The following is an 18,292-nucleotide window of genomic DNA, read 5'->3' on the forward strand; positions in this document are numbered from 1 at the left end:
ATTTCATCAGATTGCTTCCTGTGTTAAGCTCTAATTTCATTCTAGTTAGGAAAGGCAGCAAGAAATTCATACTGGACATATATAAAGTGCTTTTCACCTGGAATATAGACTTATGTTTTTTAAAAAACTTTTTTATTGAGATAGAATGTACAATAGTTAGAACATAGTTTCTATTATGGAATCCAGTTCTACTTTATCTGATATGGAATCCAGTTACACCCCATTGAATGTAGAATTGTTTATGTGTAGCATTTTTCTAGATGAGATATTTTGTAACTTCTAACACATTTTCAAAGTGGTGAGGCGCTGGGAGTGGTACTGGCCGTGCTGGTGATAGGTGGATCAGTGCCCTGGTGTCTTGATTGTGCTCTAGCAGGCACCAATTTATTCACTGTAGCCTTTGCCATATTAAGTATGTTTTGGTGTGTGTTTTTTGGTAAGGAAAAAATATATTGGTAACTGCAGATGAGAACTTGGGAAACCTGGGACCTGGCGCAGTTCAAACTGGTAAAGGCATTCTCTCTGTTCTTCATATATAAAGAAGCTGGGCTAGTCCCAGGGCTCAGCTCTGGACCAGACCCAACTTTTAGAAAGGTCATCTTTGCTCTCTTAACAGAGGGTCAGAAGTATAGAAAACCATGCTTGTATTTCTGTAACTTGTAGGGAAATGAATAGATGTGGTTTAAAATATATATAATGTCAAGTTAATTATGGATAAAGGTAAGAAAAAGTTAAGAATGGCATGTAAGCAAATATATATTTAGTGAGAAATGTAAATCCAGTGGATCTCAAAATTTTTTTTATTATTCACCTTAGGTTTTTCACTGAGAACCTGTGTTCTTTGTCATACATAGCTCCTCTTCCCCCTGCCAAGAAAATATATCATCATGCATTTGGGATTAAGTAACCACTATCATTGATTCCTCTATTAACCATAATAAAGGTCTTTAAAATTACAGTTTCTGGTTAATTTGTGTAGGTTTGAATAATTGTATAGGATAAAAAGTTTTATGTAATTTATTATTTTCTCTCTATTTTTCTAAGAAGATTATCAACTAAATTTTTCCTCCCATTTAGTGAGTGAGCTGCGAGTTGCCATTTTTTAAATTAGTTTTTCAATGGGAAGCATGCATTCTATACTATTAGTGATAACCTATAAAAGCCCAATTGTGAACATTGTTGGAGTAATTAAATTTAAAGGCATAATGAAGTTCAGTGTTCCTTTGTTCATGTATTGTGGCAAATATGTCTACTCCCCCTCATATATATTAAATATTGGAAATAAGATCATATGTCAAATTCCCATTCTCTAAAAAAATTGTTGACAGAGCTTAAGTAAATAAAAATGAAAAAATGGTATTATAATAATTTACAATGTGATCGAAATGAAAAACTGAGTCATTTTTTACTTCAAAATTTCAAGGTTTATATTAAAAGCATCATTGTCTTCTTTCAGATCAATTTGCGCCTCATCTTGGTAAGTGGGAAGACAAAAGAGTTCCTGTTTTCTCCAAATGATTCTGCCTCTGACATTGCAAAGCACGTGTATGACAATTGGCCAATGGGTGAGTGGTGTTTTTCCTCTTGAGAATGAAGAATGTTAATTCTCCATGCCCTCACCTTATTTCACAAACATTTTGTAAAAGTTTTAAATATGTCATATGTAAAAGAGCAAACAATTAAGGGTATAGTCTCAAAGGTAAAGGGGACCACTCACTGTATGACCTTCCTTATTTTGCTCTTCAGCTACCTCACTGCAAAATGATAAAGGAGCCACTATTGCTAAGTTCTGGTTTTGACTTAGAACTGCTTGATGTAAATGAAATTTATTTTTAAAAGTAAAAAATGCAGCTAACATATACTTTCATATAAGTAAACTTATTTATATGAAGACACAAAGTGAAGGAGAAGAAAAAAAATACCTTAAATCATAATACCTTATCTTTGGTCTATTATATACATAGCCTATTTAAAATTGAGTTTGACACAAAGTTAATTTCTGATTCATGTCACTTCATGTGTTCTCTGAACTACTACAAGGTCAAGAAGGTGTAAAATCCACTTGTGCTTTGCATTTTTAAACCAGTATCCATGGGAAGGTATCACTCCTTCCTTTCTCTGGTTCTTTTCTGTGTAATAAGACATGCATCCTAACGTGAGTCTTTAGCTTATGTGCTTCCTTTGAACTTTCCCCAAGTCCTCTTGACCCTTTTATGGCATGTACCATAGTGATATGACTATTTAAGCTGATTTCACTTAAATTTACTAGCCAAAGCAATTTGGACTTTTAAAAGACAAAACTTGTTTCAACAAAGAACACAGTATATACAAAATGAATCAATTAGATCACCGTCTCTCAACCTTAAATAATATATGGAACTCTTTTAGAGGAAGAAAATTCTTATAGATTCCCTAGTGCTGACTTAAATTATTTTTATCACAATGTCTATTTTTAAAGATAGAAACATCAAACCCAGTTAAAACTCTTTATCCTTATTAACTCATATACAACCATAAAACTAAAACAGATCTACAAGGAAAATGCAAACATAACTCTAAAATCAGTAATGTTCAAATTAACAACATTAATATGTCTGGTGATGTGTTTTACTAAAACCAATTCAGGGCTTGCATCATAAATATGGTACTGTTGAGTTGGCATGTGTGTGCTCTTGCTTGCTGAATGAGGACCCAGTCACCACAAAACCTTCATTCACACAGTGTACTAAATTGTCATTCAACCTTCAATCAGCAACAATGAATTGATTATGTATTAAGTCAACCTCTGTTCTTTTGTTGTTAGCCTCTTGACAATTAAAGAAGTTGTCCTTGGTGCCAGTTCAATCATAAACTTAAAAATATACAAGGGCGTTAAAATCGCAAGGCTGTACTTGGTTATAAGGTGATTATTCGAATTGTCTAGATAACCTTTTCCAGATTATCATTAAAATGAAAACACAGTGTAAAAATTCTTGAAGAGGACTTTCAGACCCTAAGAACATGTCTTTGTGGATTCATAAATCTGAGTTTAAGAAACACTAATTGAGACAAATACTTTCAAATAACTAGATCTTTCTTCCCATTGGTTACCAAACGACAAGTCAATGTTAGTCCTGAATCAGGGAGCTACTGAAACTAAAGGTAAATATATTGATAAGAAGGAATTTCAGAAAAACTGAAGTGGGATAACCAAGGGGCTCTTGGGATATTGGAGGTTCATCATAGCCAGGCAGGAGAGATAGCTGTCAGTATGAGAAGCATTTTTAAAATACCTGTCTAGCCCTAGCTGGTTTGGCTCAGTGGTTAGAGCATTGGCCCTCAGACTGAAGGGTGCCGGGTTCAGTTTTGGCCGAAGGCACGTACATTTGTTGCAGGCTCCATCCCCGGCCCATCCCCTATCGTGCCGCATGTGGGAAGCATCCAATCAATGTGAGACTCTCACATCAGTGTTTTCTCTCTCTCCCTCTCCTTTCCACTCTCTCTGAAAAGCAATGGAAAAAATATCCTCGGGTGAGGATTATAAAATAAATAAGAGAAACCTTTAAAAAAAATAATAAAATACCTGTCTAGTAGTAATGTTTTACTAAGTATGATATAACATTACTTTTGTGATTTTGGAGGGAAGCGAGGGTAAAGATAGCTTTTGACATATAGGATATTGTAGAAAAGATTACACAAGACAAAAAATGGTTAATCCCTCTCAAACATTTATTTTTTGATGGTAACATTATAACTTGAGGTAAAAGAAGTGCTTTTACCTGTATAATTGTTTGATTTAGATATTAAAATTAGTTTGAATTCCCTAGAATATCCTGACTAATGGTAAACAAAGGTAAGACCCAAGTGCAGGTCTTTGCCATAAATAGTTGCCCAAATGAATGAACCATCTACCATTGGAAACTGATTGTATCAATCCCACGGTATTTATTTCCACAAAAAAAGTTTTTAAATATTTTTTCTTTTTTATTGCTTTTTAGAGAGAGAGGAAGGAAGAGGGAGAGAGAGAAACATCTATGTGAGAGCAAAACATAGATCGGCTGCCTCCCATGTGCCCTCTACCCAGGATCAAGCCTACAAACTCCTGCATGTGCCCTGATCAGGAATTGAACTGGCAGCCTTTTGGTGTACAGGACAACACCCAACCAACTGAGCCACACTGGCCAGGGCAAAAAGGTTTTTGAACCCTGCCTTTCCTCACTTTGTCAGTTGTACTCAACAATTTAGACAATGTAGAGAATAAAAATAAATAATGTAATTTTTATTTTATATAAAATATTTAAGTTAAAAATCTAGTTCTACATTGTATACATAATGCCCCAAAGGTCAGTAAATGTAAATATTTATTGGTGCTAATAATAAAACTGTAGTAAATATTAATTTAGTCTAATAAAATACTTTGTACAATATATTTTTTGGAAGGAATTGGATTTTCTTGGTATAGTCTTACGCAGTTTAGTTGAATATTGTTAATAGTTGGAATAGTGACACCCATAGCTGTTAACTGGGTGAGAGGTCCAGAATATAATTTACTAAATATATGTTACTGGTGGCTGAAATTACTCCTTGAAGCATTGTTCTTCTACAGGTCTCTAAATTTCAGATCCTCTGAGAGGGAAGGGGAGTTAGCATATTAAACTAGTGGCATATGCAGAAATCAGGATACTGTAAAAGATAATGAAATATTGGCTTCAAGTTTCTGTGGCTCAAAAATTCCTTTAATAGTTTTTAGACTATTTTTACCTGTGAATTAGATAATTACTGACATTTGTCTTTATATCTATAGTACATTTCCATAGAAATATAGAAATATTCTAATAAACCATAATTTGGGATGTGGTGGATTCAGAGTAATCCATACAAAAGTGTTCCAGGCTTATTTGACCTTTGTTCTAGAACAGGAGGAATCTGGGAGCACTAGAGTCAGAAGGAATGAAGGCATGCCAGGGGGAGGGAAGAGGGACAGGAAAAAAGGCAGGAGGTGCCGGGGGAGGGGGGAGGGGAGGAGGGAGAAACTACAGATTCATTTTTCTACTCACTTTTGTTGTGCTGAGTCACTGAGAGGCACTGGTTTTATCAAATTCATATTCATTATTTTGAACACATACAAAAAAGGCAAAAGGAAAGTGTTCTACTTACCCCCTTTCTCTGCTATCACTTCTGAATATTTTAAACTAGTTTTTGTGTTGACAGTTTTCATCTGATAATAGGAGTTTATAGGAAATAAACATGTCATATTAGAATTGTTGAGAAAGATAATGATGGAATTCTCAAATCTCTTATCACAATCAGAGTTTAAACCCAGCCAGTGTGGCTCGAGGATTGAGTGTTGGCCCACGCACCAAGAGATCACTGGTTTGATTCCTGGTCAGAGCACATGCCCAGGTTTTGGGCTCAATCCTCTGTGGGGGTTGTGAGGAGGCAGTCAATTGATGCTTCTCTCTCATCAATGTTTCTGTCTCTCCCTCTCTCTCAAAATCAATAAAAACATTTACAAAAAAAATCAGAGCTTAATTTTATCCACAAGCCAGTGAATATTACTGACCCCATCCCTATCACATGCAGTGTCCTTACACCATCATTTTAACAGAGTAGAGTTTCATAAATTACCACTAAAATGAACTATTCTGCTACTCATCCTGCCCACCTGTATGTCCTTTGACATTCTTTGTGCACTTTCCTAGCTTCATAGTACCTTCTAATATATGGGGGGGTTCAAGTTTCTTCTGAGTATTTGGTGTAAAGGGCATTAAAGTTGTATCTTCTGTTATGTTTATTAATGGCTTCAGAAGGACAATGAAGTAATAAGTCACTGTTGTTCAAAAGTAAAACATTCTTTTTGCTATTCTCTTTTAAAGTGTTTGTTCTCCAGTTTTATTGAAGTGTGACTTTTTGTTATTCTCTATATCAATATATTAATTCTTTTCAAAATCTTTGTGAAACACCGTTTCTAGCCTCAAATATGTATTTTAACAGGTACAGATATTGGAATATTGGAATATTCTCTGTTAATTACTGGTAATTGAAATTAATTTTCAAATGACGTTCCTCTTTACCTAGAATTAGACTTTTCGCAGCTCGATTTTGTTTAATTTTTAAACTTCAGGGCTCTATTTTAGCACTTGTTAGCGTTCTTAAAGAGCAAAAACTAGTCTTCCTGCAACTCTTACTGTTTAAGAAGAACTAGCAAGAACTGAGACCACAGTGACTGTATGAGCACTCCCTGTTCTACTTAAGCTGGAGCTCCAAGTGTCTTCCTTGATGTAGTCTGTCTGATTTGGATCAGAAGTGTAGAGCAATGCAACAGTATTTTAATTTTCTGTTGAAATACACCTAACAGTTCACTGGTTCTTTTCAGACTGGGAAGAAGAGCAGGTCAGCAGCCCAAATATTCTTCGCCTTATTTATCAAGGACGATTTCTACACGGAAATGTCACCTTAGGAGGTAACAGTCGCCTTTGTAATGGGATTTACTGTCTGTCTCGTGACAGCATTATCCATTTGTTTAATGCTAATGTCGGATTTTACTAAAAAACTGTAACTTCAGACTCAATATAAATTCTGCCTATTTTTTGATGTCCACTTCTTTACCTTTTGTATTCTGTTAAATTTAATTTTATCATTGTGGTGTTAACTACCTTGTGAAATAAATTCTATCCCATTATAGGTAGAGGTCCTATTTTATAAATGTTATTTTATTTACTTCTGGATAATATAATTTAGATGTAATATTTAAAGTTAAAGCCAAATACACAAAACTAGGAAAAGTTTTTTGATAAGTGGTTTTCAAATATAATGATGAAGGAATGTTTTCAGTTTGACTTTAACTGATGTAATGGCCGTTCATGCAAGAATAATGAGTAACATTAGAGAGACAGTATCTCGCAGTGGCTGAAAGAGCAAATTTTAGAGCCAGACTGTGCAAGTTGCATCCCAGCTCCACTGTTCACTGGCTGTATAACCTCAGGCAAGCAACTTAACTGCTTTGTGTCCAGTTTCCTCATAGTAAAATGGAATAGCCATCGTGCCTACCTCCTAGGTGGGAGGGTTCAATTAGTTTATATACTCAAAGCATTTAGAACAGTCCTCATTACTACTAACAGTAATTACTAATAACAGTAGCTATTACTACTCTTTACATGTGATTAGAGAAATGTAGCTCAATGGCGCCCTCTTATGGGTACATTTTCTACCATCAGCAGGGTTGGTTTTATTTTTAGCACATGTATTTCAAAAGTATTCTGATCATTAGAAGTTTGTAGGCAAATGAATAATCTACTTTAATACATCTTTGTTTAAATACAGTCTGACTTTTATCTCTAAAACTAACATGAAATGCTTAGTGTGTTTTTCCTTAAAAGTAGAATATTTTCATTCATGAATTCAGCACATAGTTATTCCTATGTGCCAACACTGTGCTAAACAATTGGAGATTACAGGGTTAACAAGATGGAATCTTTCAAGGTGCTCTAGTGTTACATAGAAACAGATAAAATCCACTGCTAAAATGCAGTGTGATCAGGTCTGAATTAGATAAGTGCAAATGATGAGTTTAACAATATCAAGTAGGTAGAACATTTCAGGATACAATTTCACACATAACCAAGTTTCAGTGGCAGTGTAGTAACTGGTCTAAAAGGTGCTGCTATCTACTAAGAGATATCTGCCATTTCAAATACAGCTTTTTTGGTTTGTAGTTCTTTTTATAGCTCTTTGTGTAGTTACATGGACCAACTCTTAGTATAAGAATTGACTGTTAGCTCAATATATATTACACAGTAGGTATTAGCAATGTGTATTGCACATTCATTAAGGATGGGGCCATGCCATGTTTTAGTCTTTTTTTAAGTGTCTGTGTTTCATATAAGCTCTTGTACTGTTGATGGCTAAATGTTGAGTGAATTTTTGTTTGTTTGTTTGTTTTTTTGGTTAATCTTCACCTGAGGATATTTTTTCCATTGCTTTGGAGGGTGGGAGGGGAGAGAAAGAGACAGAGAGAAACATCGACGTGAGAGAGACACATCAACTGGTTGCCTCCCACATGCATCCCAATAGGGTAGGGAGCTCACCCATAACCAAGGTACGTGCCCTTGACTGGGCATCGAACCGGCACAGTGTTAGCCTTTGGTGTGCAGGCTAACACTCTAACTACTGAGACACATCTTCCAGGGCTGAATGAATGTAATCTCTTGACTACATGAATGAGTCTTGAGACTCCATTTGCTTTGAGTATTGATCTATGTGAGCAATTTCCCACCAACTGAATTCTTTATCTTTTGTTGTGTCCCCACAGTTCCAACTTCATATTAAAGATTGTGGAACTTGTGTTAAACTCAAACCATTGATTCATTCCTATTAAAGTCTAAATTTTAGTATTTTGGGGAAAATGTTTTGGAACAATTAACAGATTGACTTATTGTAAGTATTGTCATACTGTGGTACTGTCAGTGTTTTGAAAAACAAAATAAACCATCTCTGGCCTTAGTAGACATTCCAGTATATCTGGATGTTTGGTAAAGGTTTTGGTTGCAACTTTTCTTTTCAGTCTTCCTTTGTTCTTGAATGTGAATAATGAAGAAGACAGCACACAGAGTCATAGCAACTATCTTCAAATATTCTAATGGCTGCTGTGGGGAAGGCTTAGGCTTATGACTTGCTCTGTAGTCCTGTGAATTAGATGTAGGACCAACAGCTGGAAGCCAAAGGTAGAACAATTTCTGTTCAATACCAGAAAGAATATTTGAACAGGAAGAGCTGCCTAAAGAAAGAATGGAGCCCGGCCGGGCATGGCTCAGCGGTTGAGCATCGACCTAGGATCCAGGTGATCAGGGTTCGATTCCCGGTCAGGGCACATGCCTGGGTTGTGGGCTCGACCAATGACTCTCTCATCATTGATGTTTCTTTCTATCTCTCTCCCTCTCCTTTCCTCTCTCTGAAATCAATAAAGATATATTTGAAAAAAAAGAATGGATATCCATGGGAAAGAGTGAGATCCTTGTTATTGGTGACATTCAAGCAGTGGGTGAATGTGAAGTGGGGATACAGCCATGGGCGCGGGTCAGTCATTATGTGGATGTTAAACCAGGAGACCTGGACATTGTCTGCCACTGTTGAAATTTTGTGGTTTAATAAGTTTCAGGTTTAAATTTTTTGGTTATCAAGTTTCTTAAAACATAGTCTTGAATCCCCTTTTTTGATCTGTTGCATATAATTTCAGTCTACTGAAGAAAAGGTGTGATAACAGCCTTACTAATTGGGGGTAAAGAAGGTCAGCTACAGGTTTGACATTCAGTACATTCCAGATCAGTGTTTCCCAAAATGTGGATGAGCCAGTGAGCCTGAAACTCACTTGGACACTCATTTTAACAAGCAGATTTCTGCATGCCCTCTTTCCCCTCCCCCATCTCCCATCTTCTACTGAATTGAAGTCCTGGGTGATGTTCATGTGAAGGTTGAAAACCTCCCTTCTGGATATTATGCAGTGTCAACAGAAAGCAGAAGCATCCACAGTGAAGGAAATACAAAGCATTTCAGATCCTCGTACCCTCTTCCTTCAGCTCCTTTGATGCTGTATCAGTATCTTCTATTTCTAGTTAAAATTCAGATAGAGAGGAAAATCATAGTCCTCATCAATCCAAGTTTTAGCTTCAAGTGGCCAGCCTTCAGCAGCTTCCCAGGCCTGTCCAACATTTCTCTAAATTGCCATCCCAGTTCTCTGACCTGTTTCCTGAGATTTATTTTCCTGCTGTCTCAAAACACTGATGTTAATGATGACCATGGTAACATACGGAATGCTTTCTTTGTGTCAAGCCCTGAACTAAGCACTTTCCGTGGATTGTTTCATTTAATCAATAGAACTGTTAAGGGGCAGGTGATGGAATTACTATCTCCAATTTAGGTGGAGGAAATAGGCTTAGGGAGGGGGTCAATAACTCACAACCCCTTTCACAGTTGGTGAGGAGCAGAGGTGTGGTTTTTAACTCAGGCCTGGTGCACTAGAGTCAACAAGATGGTATGGCTGTGATGCACAGCTGGGCATGTGTACATTTTAAATTCATCAGGCTTTCCCAGGACATTTAGTGAAATTTTTAATAATGTAGAGTCTGATTTGCATTTTAATGTTAAGTCAGGCCCAGAAGATTATCCAAAAAAAGCCCTCCTTTTTCTATCACCATGTGTATTTGTGGGCCATCATGTTTCATTTGAACTTCAGAAGTTAAGAGAATAGACCAAATAATGGGCAGCTAATTTTTAAAAAGATGGAAACTCACCTTGATTACATGAAATATTAATAATATTGAAGATAATTGGGACTCTTTTTTAATCCACATGTTGACTATCATCCAACAGAGCAAGACTGAAAAGGCAGGTAGCAGGAGGATCATACTTGCTAAGTAATGGTCATAAGCCTGCCTCCAGTTTGTAATTAGTGAAGAGCAAGTAGTTTGGGATGTCAGAACTCAAAGGTCACAACGATGAATAACTCTAGAAGTAAGATATGCCGGACCTTCTAATGCTAAACACAGAATAGCAAAGGAATCTACCATGAAACTAGATGTTTGTGTTTGCTTAAGTGGTTCATGGGTAAATGGGTGTTTTATGTTACTCTCTCTGTCTGAAATATTTAATATTCCTAAACATTTGTTATTTATGAATGAGAAAAGCCTTTTAAAGACTTTATTAGAAAAGAGTGATTATTAATAAATCCAAGATGATGATGATTCTTTTAAAGTCACCTTGTACAAAACTTATTTTCTAATTGAAGAATACAAGGTTGATATTAAACGTTTAAAATTGTGTCATTTCTTCTGTTTCTACATTATAATGGCCTGTTTGGTACAGTAATTTTATTAAGTGACTGGCACATGATTAGGTTTAGAAACAAATGTCTCAATATAAACTTTTTCCTGTATCTACAAAAAGTAGTCTTAATTTAAAAGAAGACTTTTTTTCATTCTGGAATGTAAAGCTTTTTTATTTTTTTAATCCTCACCCCAGGATATTTTTTCCATTGTTTTTCAGAGAGAGTGGAAGGGGAGGGAAGAAGAAAGAGAGAGAGAGAGATATCAATTGGTTGCCTCCCACACATGCCACAACTGGGCCAGGGATCGAGCCTGCAACCGAGGTACACGCCCCTGGCCGGAATCAAACCCGGGACCCTTCAGTCCGCAGGCTGACGCTCTAACCACTTAGCCAAACTGGCTAGGGTGAGGAATGTAAAGCTTTTTAAAATTAAGGTATAGTTGGCATACAATATTATATCGGTTTCAGGTGTATACTATAGTGATTTAACATTAATATACCTTACGAAGTGATCATGAGAAGTCCAGTAACTGTCCAATACCTTACAAAGTTATTGCTATATTACTGACTGTGTTCCCTATTCTGTACATTATATCCCCATGATTTATTTGTTATAACTTTAAGTTTGTACCTCTTAATCCCCTTCAGCTTTTTGCCCATCCCCCCATCACCCAATCCTCTGGCAACTATCAGTTTGTAACTCTATATCTGTCTGTTTGGTTTGATAGTTCAGTTGTTTAGTTTTTTAGATTCCACATATAAGTGAAATGATACAGCATTTGTCTTACTCTGACTTATTTCACCTAGCATAATACCCCCAGGTTCATCCATGTTGTTGCAAATGGCAAGATTTCATTCTTTTCTATGGCTGAGTAATATTATATTGTATATATGTACCACATCTTTTTTATCCATTCATCTATGGATGGACACCTAGGTTGCTTCCATATCATGTCTACTGTAAATAATGCTGCAGTGAACACAGAGGTGCATATATCTTTTCAAATTGGCGTTTTCATTTTCTTCAGATAAATGCCCAGAACTGAAATTGCTGGATTATATGGTAGTTCTGTTTTTAATTTTATAGAACCTCTGCACTATTTTCCATAGTGGCTGCACCAATTTACAGTCCCACCAACAGTGCATGAGGGTTCCCTTTTATCCACATCCTCGCCAGCACTTGTTGTTTCTTGTCTTTATGACAGCCATTCTGACAGACGTGAGATGTTATCTCATTGTGTTTTTTACTTGCATTTCCCTGATAATGAATGATGAGCATCTTTTCACGTGTATATTTACCCCTTATCACATATATCATTTGCAAATATCTTCTCCCATTCATTAGGTTGCACTTTTGTATTGATGGTTTCCTTTGCCGTATAAAAGCTTTTTGTTTAATGTAGTCCCATTTATTTATTTTTCATTTTGTTGCCCTTGCCTGAGGAGACACATCCAAAAATGTATTTCTAAGACCAATGTCAAAGAGTTGACTGCCTGTGTTTTCTTCTAGGACTTTTATGGTTCCAGGTCTTAAATCAAGTCTTGAATCATTTTGCATCTATGGTTTAACAAAGTGGTCCAGTTTAATTTTTTTGCATGTAGCTATCTAGTTTTCCCAACACCATTTATTGGAGACTTATCTCTATTGTATATTCTTGTCTCCTTTGTTGTAAATCTAATTGATTATATAAGCATGGGTTTATTTCTATGCTTTTTAATCTGTTCCATTCACCTTTTTGTCTGTTTTTGTGCCAATACCATACAGTTTAGATTACTATAGCTTTGTAGTATAGCTTGAAATCAGAGAAAGGTCTACAACTTTAATTTCATTCACTTCTGCTCTGGTCTTTATTACTTCCTTCCTTCTACTAACTTTGGGCTTTGCTTTATTTTCTACTTCCTTTAAGTATAAGATTAGATTATTTGAGATTTTTCTTGTTTTTTGAGGTAGGCCTGTATTGCTGTAAACTTCCTCCTTGTAATGGCTTTTGTTGCATCCCATAGATTTTGTAATGTTTCCATTTTCATGTGGTCAAGGTATTTTTTTATTTCCTCTTTGATTTCTTCATTGATCCATTGGTTGTTTGGTAGTATATTGTTTGGCCTCCACATGTGTTCTTTCTAGTTTTCCTATTACCATTTCAAGTTTCTTATCATTGTGGTCAGAAAAAGATGCTTGATATGCTTGACTTGTTTTGTGGGCTAACATGTTATCTATCCTAGAGACTATGCGTGTTCACTTAAAAGGAATGTATATTCTACTGTTTGGGGATGGAATGTTCTGTACATATCTATTAAGCCCATCTAGTCTTATGTTTCCTTGTTGATTTTGTCTGGATGATCTATCCATTGATGAAAGTGGGGGTGGGGGGGAACCATCACTTGTGTTTTGTTACAGTGTTTGTTACTCTTGTATTACTGTCATTCTCTCCCTTTATGTCTGTTAACATTTGCTGTATATATTTAGGGGCTCCTATGTTAAGTGCATAGATGTTTAAAAGTACTACATCCTCTAGTTGCATTGATCCGTTTATTATTATGTCATACAATTGTGTTTTGTTACAGTGTTTGTTTTCAAGTAAAGCTACCCCAGCTGCCTTTTCATTTCCGTTTGCATGGAATATCTTTCTTCATCCACGTTCAGTCTGTGTGTGTCTTTATATCTAAAGTGAGTCTTTTAGAGATAGCATTGTGTGCATCTTTTGTTTTAATCCATTCAGCCACCCTATGTCTTTTGAACGGAGTACTTAATCCATTTACATTTCATTATCGATAGGTAGGTACTCATTGCCATTTTGTTTTCATACTTGCTTTATAAGTGGTTGGTCTACTATCTTTATTATATGTTTGCCTTTATTAGTGGAATTTTCTTTTCTTTCATATATTTCCTTATTTCTAGTTTTGGCCTTTTCTTATCAGCTTAAGGAATTCTCTTTAACATTTCTTGTAATGCTGGTTTAGTGGTGATAAACTCCTTTAGCTTTTGCTTGTCTGAGAAACTCTCTCTCAATTCTGAGTGATAACCTTGCCTGGTGTAGTATTCTTTGTTATAGGCTTTTCCCTTTTATCATGTTGAATATATTATGCCACTCCCTTCTGGTCTGCAAAGTTTTTGTTGAAAAATCAGCTGAGAGTCTTTTGGGAGCTCCTTTGTAGGTAACTGTCTTTCTCTTGCTGCTTTTAATAGTCTCTTTAACTTTTAACATTTCAGTTATAATGTGTCTTTGTGTGGGTCTCTGGGTTCATCTTGTTTGGAACTCTCTCTGCTTCCTGGACTTGGATGTCATTTCCTTTACCAAGATAGGGACATTTTCAGCTATTGTTTCTTCAGATAGGTTTCCTGTCCCGTTCTCTCTTCTCTTGAGACCCATATGGTACGAATGTTAATACACTTAATGTTGTCCCAGAGGTCCCTTATGCTCTCCTCATTCTTTTTCATTCTTTCTGATCTTCCAGTTGGGTGATTTCCACTATCCTGTCTTCCTGGTCATTGATCCATTCTTCTGCATCATCTGATCCGTTGATGATTCCCTTTAGTGTATTTTTCATTTCAGTTGTTACAGTCTTCAGTTCTGATAGGTTTTTATCATTTTCCCTCTTTGTTGAAGTTTTCTACTATCTGCAGAGTTTGATGAGCATCTTTATGATTGTTACTTTGAACTCTTTATCTAGTACATAGCTTACCTCCCATGTACTGTTTCCTAGAGCCAAAGGGTAAGCTACCTCCTTTGAACTGTTTCTGGGGTTTTGTCCCTTTTTTGTTTGAAACATATGCTTTTGTCTCTTCATTTTGTCTGTTTCTATGCATTAGGTAGATCAGTTACATCTTTTGGCCTTGAAAAAGTGATCTAATTGAGAAGGGCCCAGGGGTGGACTCCCTTCTTGTCACCAGAGCCAGGTGCTCCAGAGGTGTGGACTAGTGTGGCCTCCGGTTGTGGTTGGTCCACAACTGTTAAGGACACACTGTCAGGCAAGGCTGATTCCTAGCCAGCTAGCTGTGAGGCTTGGCCACAACTGTTGTGGTGTGCAGGGCAGCTCTTTGGTGTGGCTGGCTGCGAGGCGCAGCCTCGACTATTGCAGACACGCTGCAGTGTGCTGGTGTCAACTAAGGCTGCCCACCAGTTGTAGCAGGGCAGGAGCCCCTTTGTGGGGTGGGCAGCAGGGTGGGTCCTCAGGGAAACACCAGAGTGGGATGACCATTGTTAGCAAGGTTAATGGAGAGTGTCAGAAATGGCACTGGCCAGCTGCAGACCAACTAGCCCATCAGCACTCCTGTCCCTAAAGAAAGTTTCAGTAGATCTCTCTCTCTCCAGCACATGTGCCCTCAAATTAGTCATTGTGTCACCTTCACATATGACCCAGGTGCTTTTCAAATTGCTTTCTCTGTGCTGGTTTCCTATAGCCCTTTGGCTCTCACAGATGTAAGCCCCACTGGTTTTCGGTCATATTTTATGGGGGTGGCCTCTTCCTGGTGCAGGTTCTCCAGGCTGGTGCTCAGACCCTTCACTCTTTGGAGAGGGACCTCCACAGTTGTGATATCCCTCCCACTTGTGAGTCACTGCGTGGTAAATGGGGGTAGGATAGGTCCTGACTAGACTGAGTCTCTGCCCCTTCTACTCATCTTAATGTGGCTTTTTCTTTATATGCATAGTTGGAGAAAATCTGTTCTGCTAGTCTTCAGGTCATTCTCAGTGATAGCTATTTTTTATGTAGTTGTAGTTTTGGTGTCAGTGAGAGGAGGTGAGTTTAGTATCTTCCTACTTCACCATCTTGAACCTGGAGCCAGGAGCCTTGCTCTTGAATTCCAGTTTAGCTTGTCCATGAAATGTCATTCCTTGTGGTTGGTGCACTGCCTCTGTAACAGATGTGTCTCTGGATCACCAAGTCACTGCCCTCCAAAACAATTTTTTAATTCTTTTTCTCTTCTAAAGGTTATTTCCAATATTAAACAGTCATGCATTTTCTTTTGCCCCTTCCTTAAACAGTGTAGTTTATGTATCAAGCTAATGGCCATAGATGAACTTCTGAAATGTAAAAATTGTTTTTGGTAATATTAACCTAATTTTGTTTTTTAAGAGATGCTCTATCTAGGAAGCAGTTTAATCTGTTGAGGAAGTCACACAAAAAGCAATCAGTTTTTAAAATGGTTTCAGTTCTGGTTAGTGATTTCAATAGGTTGATGAATATGTAACAAATTGTTTTCTGTTTTCACACAGCATTAAAACTTCCTTTTGGCAAAACAACAGTGATGCATTTGGTGGCCAGAGAGACATTGCCAGAGCCAAACTCTCAAGGTAAGCCAGCCACTAGAGAATGGTCTCACTTGAGCCATAGAGACAGGCATTCAAAAATGGCTCAGTTTTTCTTGAACAAGAATTCTTAGGGAAAGGAAGTTTTCATAGTTTATGAATAGAACATGGTTAAGCAAATAACCATACATTCTGGAAACAAACTAAAATTAAAAGCATTTATTATAGCTTTTAATTGAAAAAATGCAAACATTTAAAAAAAAAACCCTATCTCTTATAATGCTTGGGTGTCTCCCTTCCCCCCACCGTCATTATTGGAGCATTATTATAAACAACACTTTTCTTTATTTTCTTTAGGTCAGAGGAATCGTGAGAAGACTGGAGAGAGTAACTGTTGTGTAATCCTGTAAACACTGTCTGCAAAGTGTGATGTGATGTCGTCTTTGTCTTTCATGCTGCTGGGACAGAAGAAACTCAACATTGCTTCAGAAACCCTTAGAAAGTCTGCCTGTAAAGCCATGGGACTGAATGATCACATGAACATTCTCATCTTCTCTCATGAAAGTAAAAAGAACCAAGAACATTTTTCATTATGATTTTCTACTCTTAGCATTTTTGTTTATATTGAGCAGTTTTAAAATATTGGTTTTCGAATGCAGTCAATCTCCAGGGGAAAAGTTAACAAGTTACCTTTCATAGCAGAAACCTTTCTGCTGCCACAAAAATTTTGTCATCAGAACTAACAAATCAAGTATTCCAAATACAGATTGCACTAGAAAAGTTTGACATTATTTTTTTCCATCAGCAGAATTTATATAGCATAGTTTATGGTACCTAGAAATACTCATGTATACAATTCCACACTGGAAAACACTCAGCAGTTAATGAAGTTAATTACTGGGCCAACTGGAGAGGGAAAAAATGGAAAAGAAACTAAAATGTTGGGTGAATTCTACCCAAGTCAGCCGTGGTTGCTGCACTGGCACAGACACTAACCTGGGTGTGATGATCTTCACCACAACAAGTGAAGAAACAGATGTGTCTGGTGTTTGAAGCACTCAGTGGTGAGCTGATGAGCGAACTGTTTTCCTTTAACACATGCACTCTTCAGTCATGAGTAACCGAGTGCTTGTTCACACAGCACAAAAGGGGTGAGTGCGTTTCTTAGCCTTAATGTGGGGGGGCAAGTTCCAATCACTCATAGACTTTCATGATTGGGCAGAAATATTAGAAAACCTCATTTACTGTTCAATTTTATGTATTTGAATATCAGTAGATGGAATTTTTTCATAATTTTTGCTCATCTATAATTGTGTCCAGTGTCACACTTACTCATTTGAGAGTTCAGATGAATTCTTAAAATTAAAAAATTATCCATAATAACTGACTTCTTTCTTTATGTAGTTTGCATTTGATATTAGTGCTTGCAATTGTATTAAAATCAATTCTTTTGTTTTAAATCAATAATTTAAAAATTGATATGCTAAAAACAATTTGCACAGCACTAAAGCATGAGCTAGTTTCATCTAAATCTGTAAAAATATAAAAGATTTTATATTTTTTCACTGGGAAGAAATTCTTCCTAGATGAAATTACAAATATGTGTAGATTATATTTAATAAAAACTTATAAAATACCTAACTATAGAACTTAAATATAGATTGGCGTGTAGTATATAGAACAATATTCCATATAAATAACTTTAGCCTTTATAAAATGAAGTTGCAGGCTGATATGTTCTGTATTTAAATAAGTGTCCACAGTCCTTACAAACATTAAGTGTAAAGGGATTCAGATAGTCAGCTTTGTTTAAAGGTAATCAGGTTATTTTATTCATTGTTAATGCGTTGATGAAAAGGCTTTATATGCAGTAGGTCTACAAAAATATTGTTCATACTGACAAATTTGTATAGAGCAGAGTTTTAAAACTGAATGTAAATAGCACTAAACATTTTCTTTCTGCAACCTGTACTTATAGATCCTTTCTGTAAACTAAATAAAAAAATATCCTAGTGCATTTTGGTGGTCATTTTAAAGGTCTTCATTATGCTGATAATTGTTTAAGCTCTGTCATTTATGTTACAGTTGTCTTTTATTTCTTAATCTTTAAAAATTTGTTTAATTACTATTCTTTTGTTAGTTTTGGGAGTTATTTACAGTGTATCTTTGATATTTAATCTGGTTAATTTGTACAGTCAAAACAATGGATAGAATTATGTAGTCTGTTATCACTAAACTGTTAT

The 18,292-nt window shown here is 36.3% G+C and overlaps 1 protein-coding gene across 1 annotated transcript in view; it reads left to right on the plus strand.

The window, feature by feature from the left end:
- Positions 1-18,066, plus strand: part of UBL3 (ubiquitin like 3) — a 64,609-nt gene extending 46,543 nt beyond the window's left edge. The window contains exons 2-5 of the mRNA XM_016209456.2: positions 1,457-1,565; positions 6,356-6,442; positions 16,017-16,094; positions 16,407-18,066. Of these exons, the coding sequence (XP_016064942.1) occupies positions 1,457-1,565; positions 6,356-6,442; positions 16,017-16,094; positions 16,407-16,459 (327 nt within the window). The 3' untranslated portion in view covers positions 16,460-18,066. The remainder of the gene's footprint in view (positions 1-1,456; positions 1,566-6,355; positions 6,443-16,016; positions 16,095-16,406) is intronic.
- The last annotated feature ends 226 nt before the right edge of the window (positions 18,067-18,292 follow it).

Source organism: Miniopterus natalensis, chromosome 2, assembly GCF_054644295.1.
Source record: "Miniopterus natalensis isolate mMinNat1 chromosome 2, mMinNat1.hap1, whole genome shotgun sequence".
Taxonomy (NCBI): Eukaryota; Metazoa; Chordata; class Mammalia; order Chiroptera; family Miniopteridae; genus Miniopterus; species Miniopterus natalensis.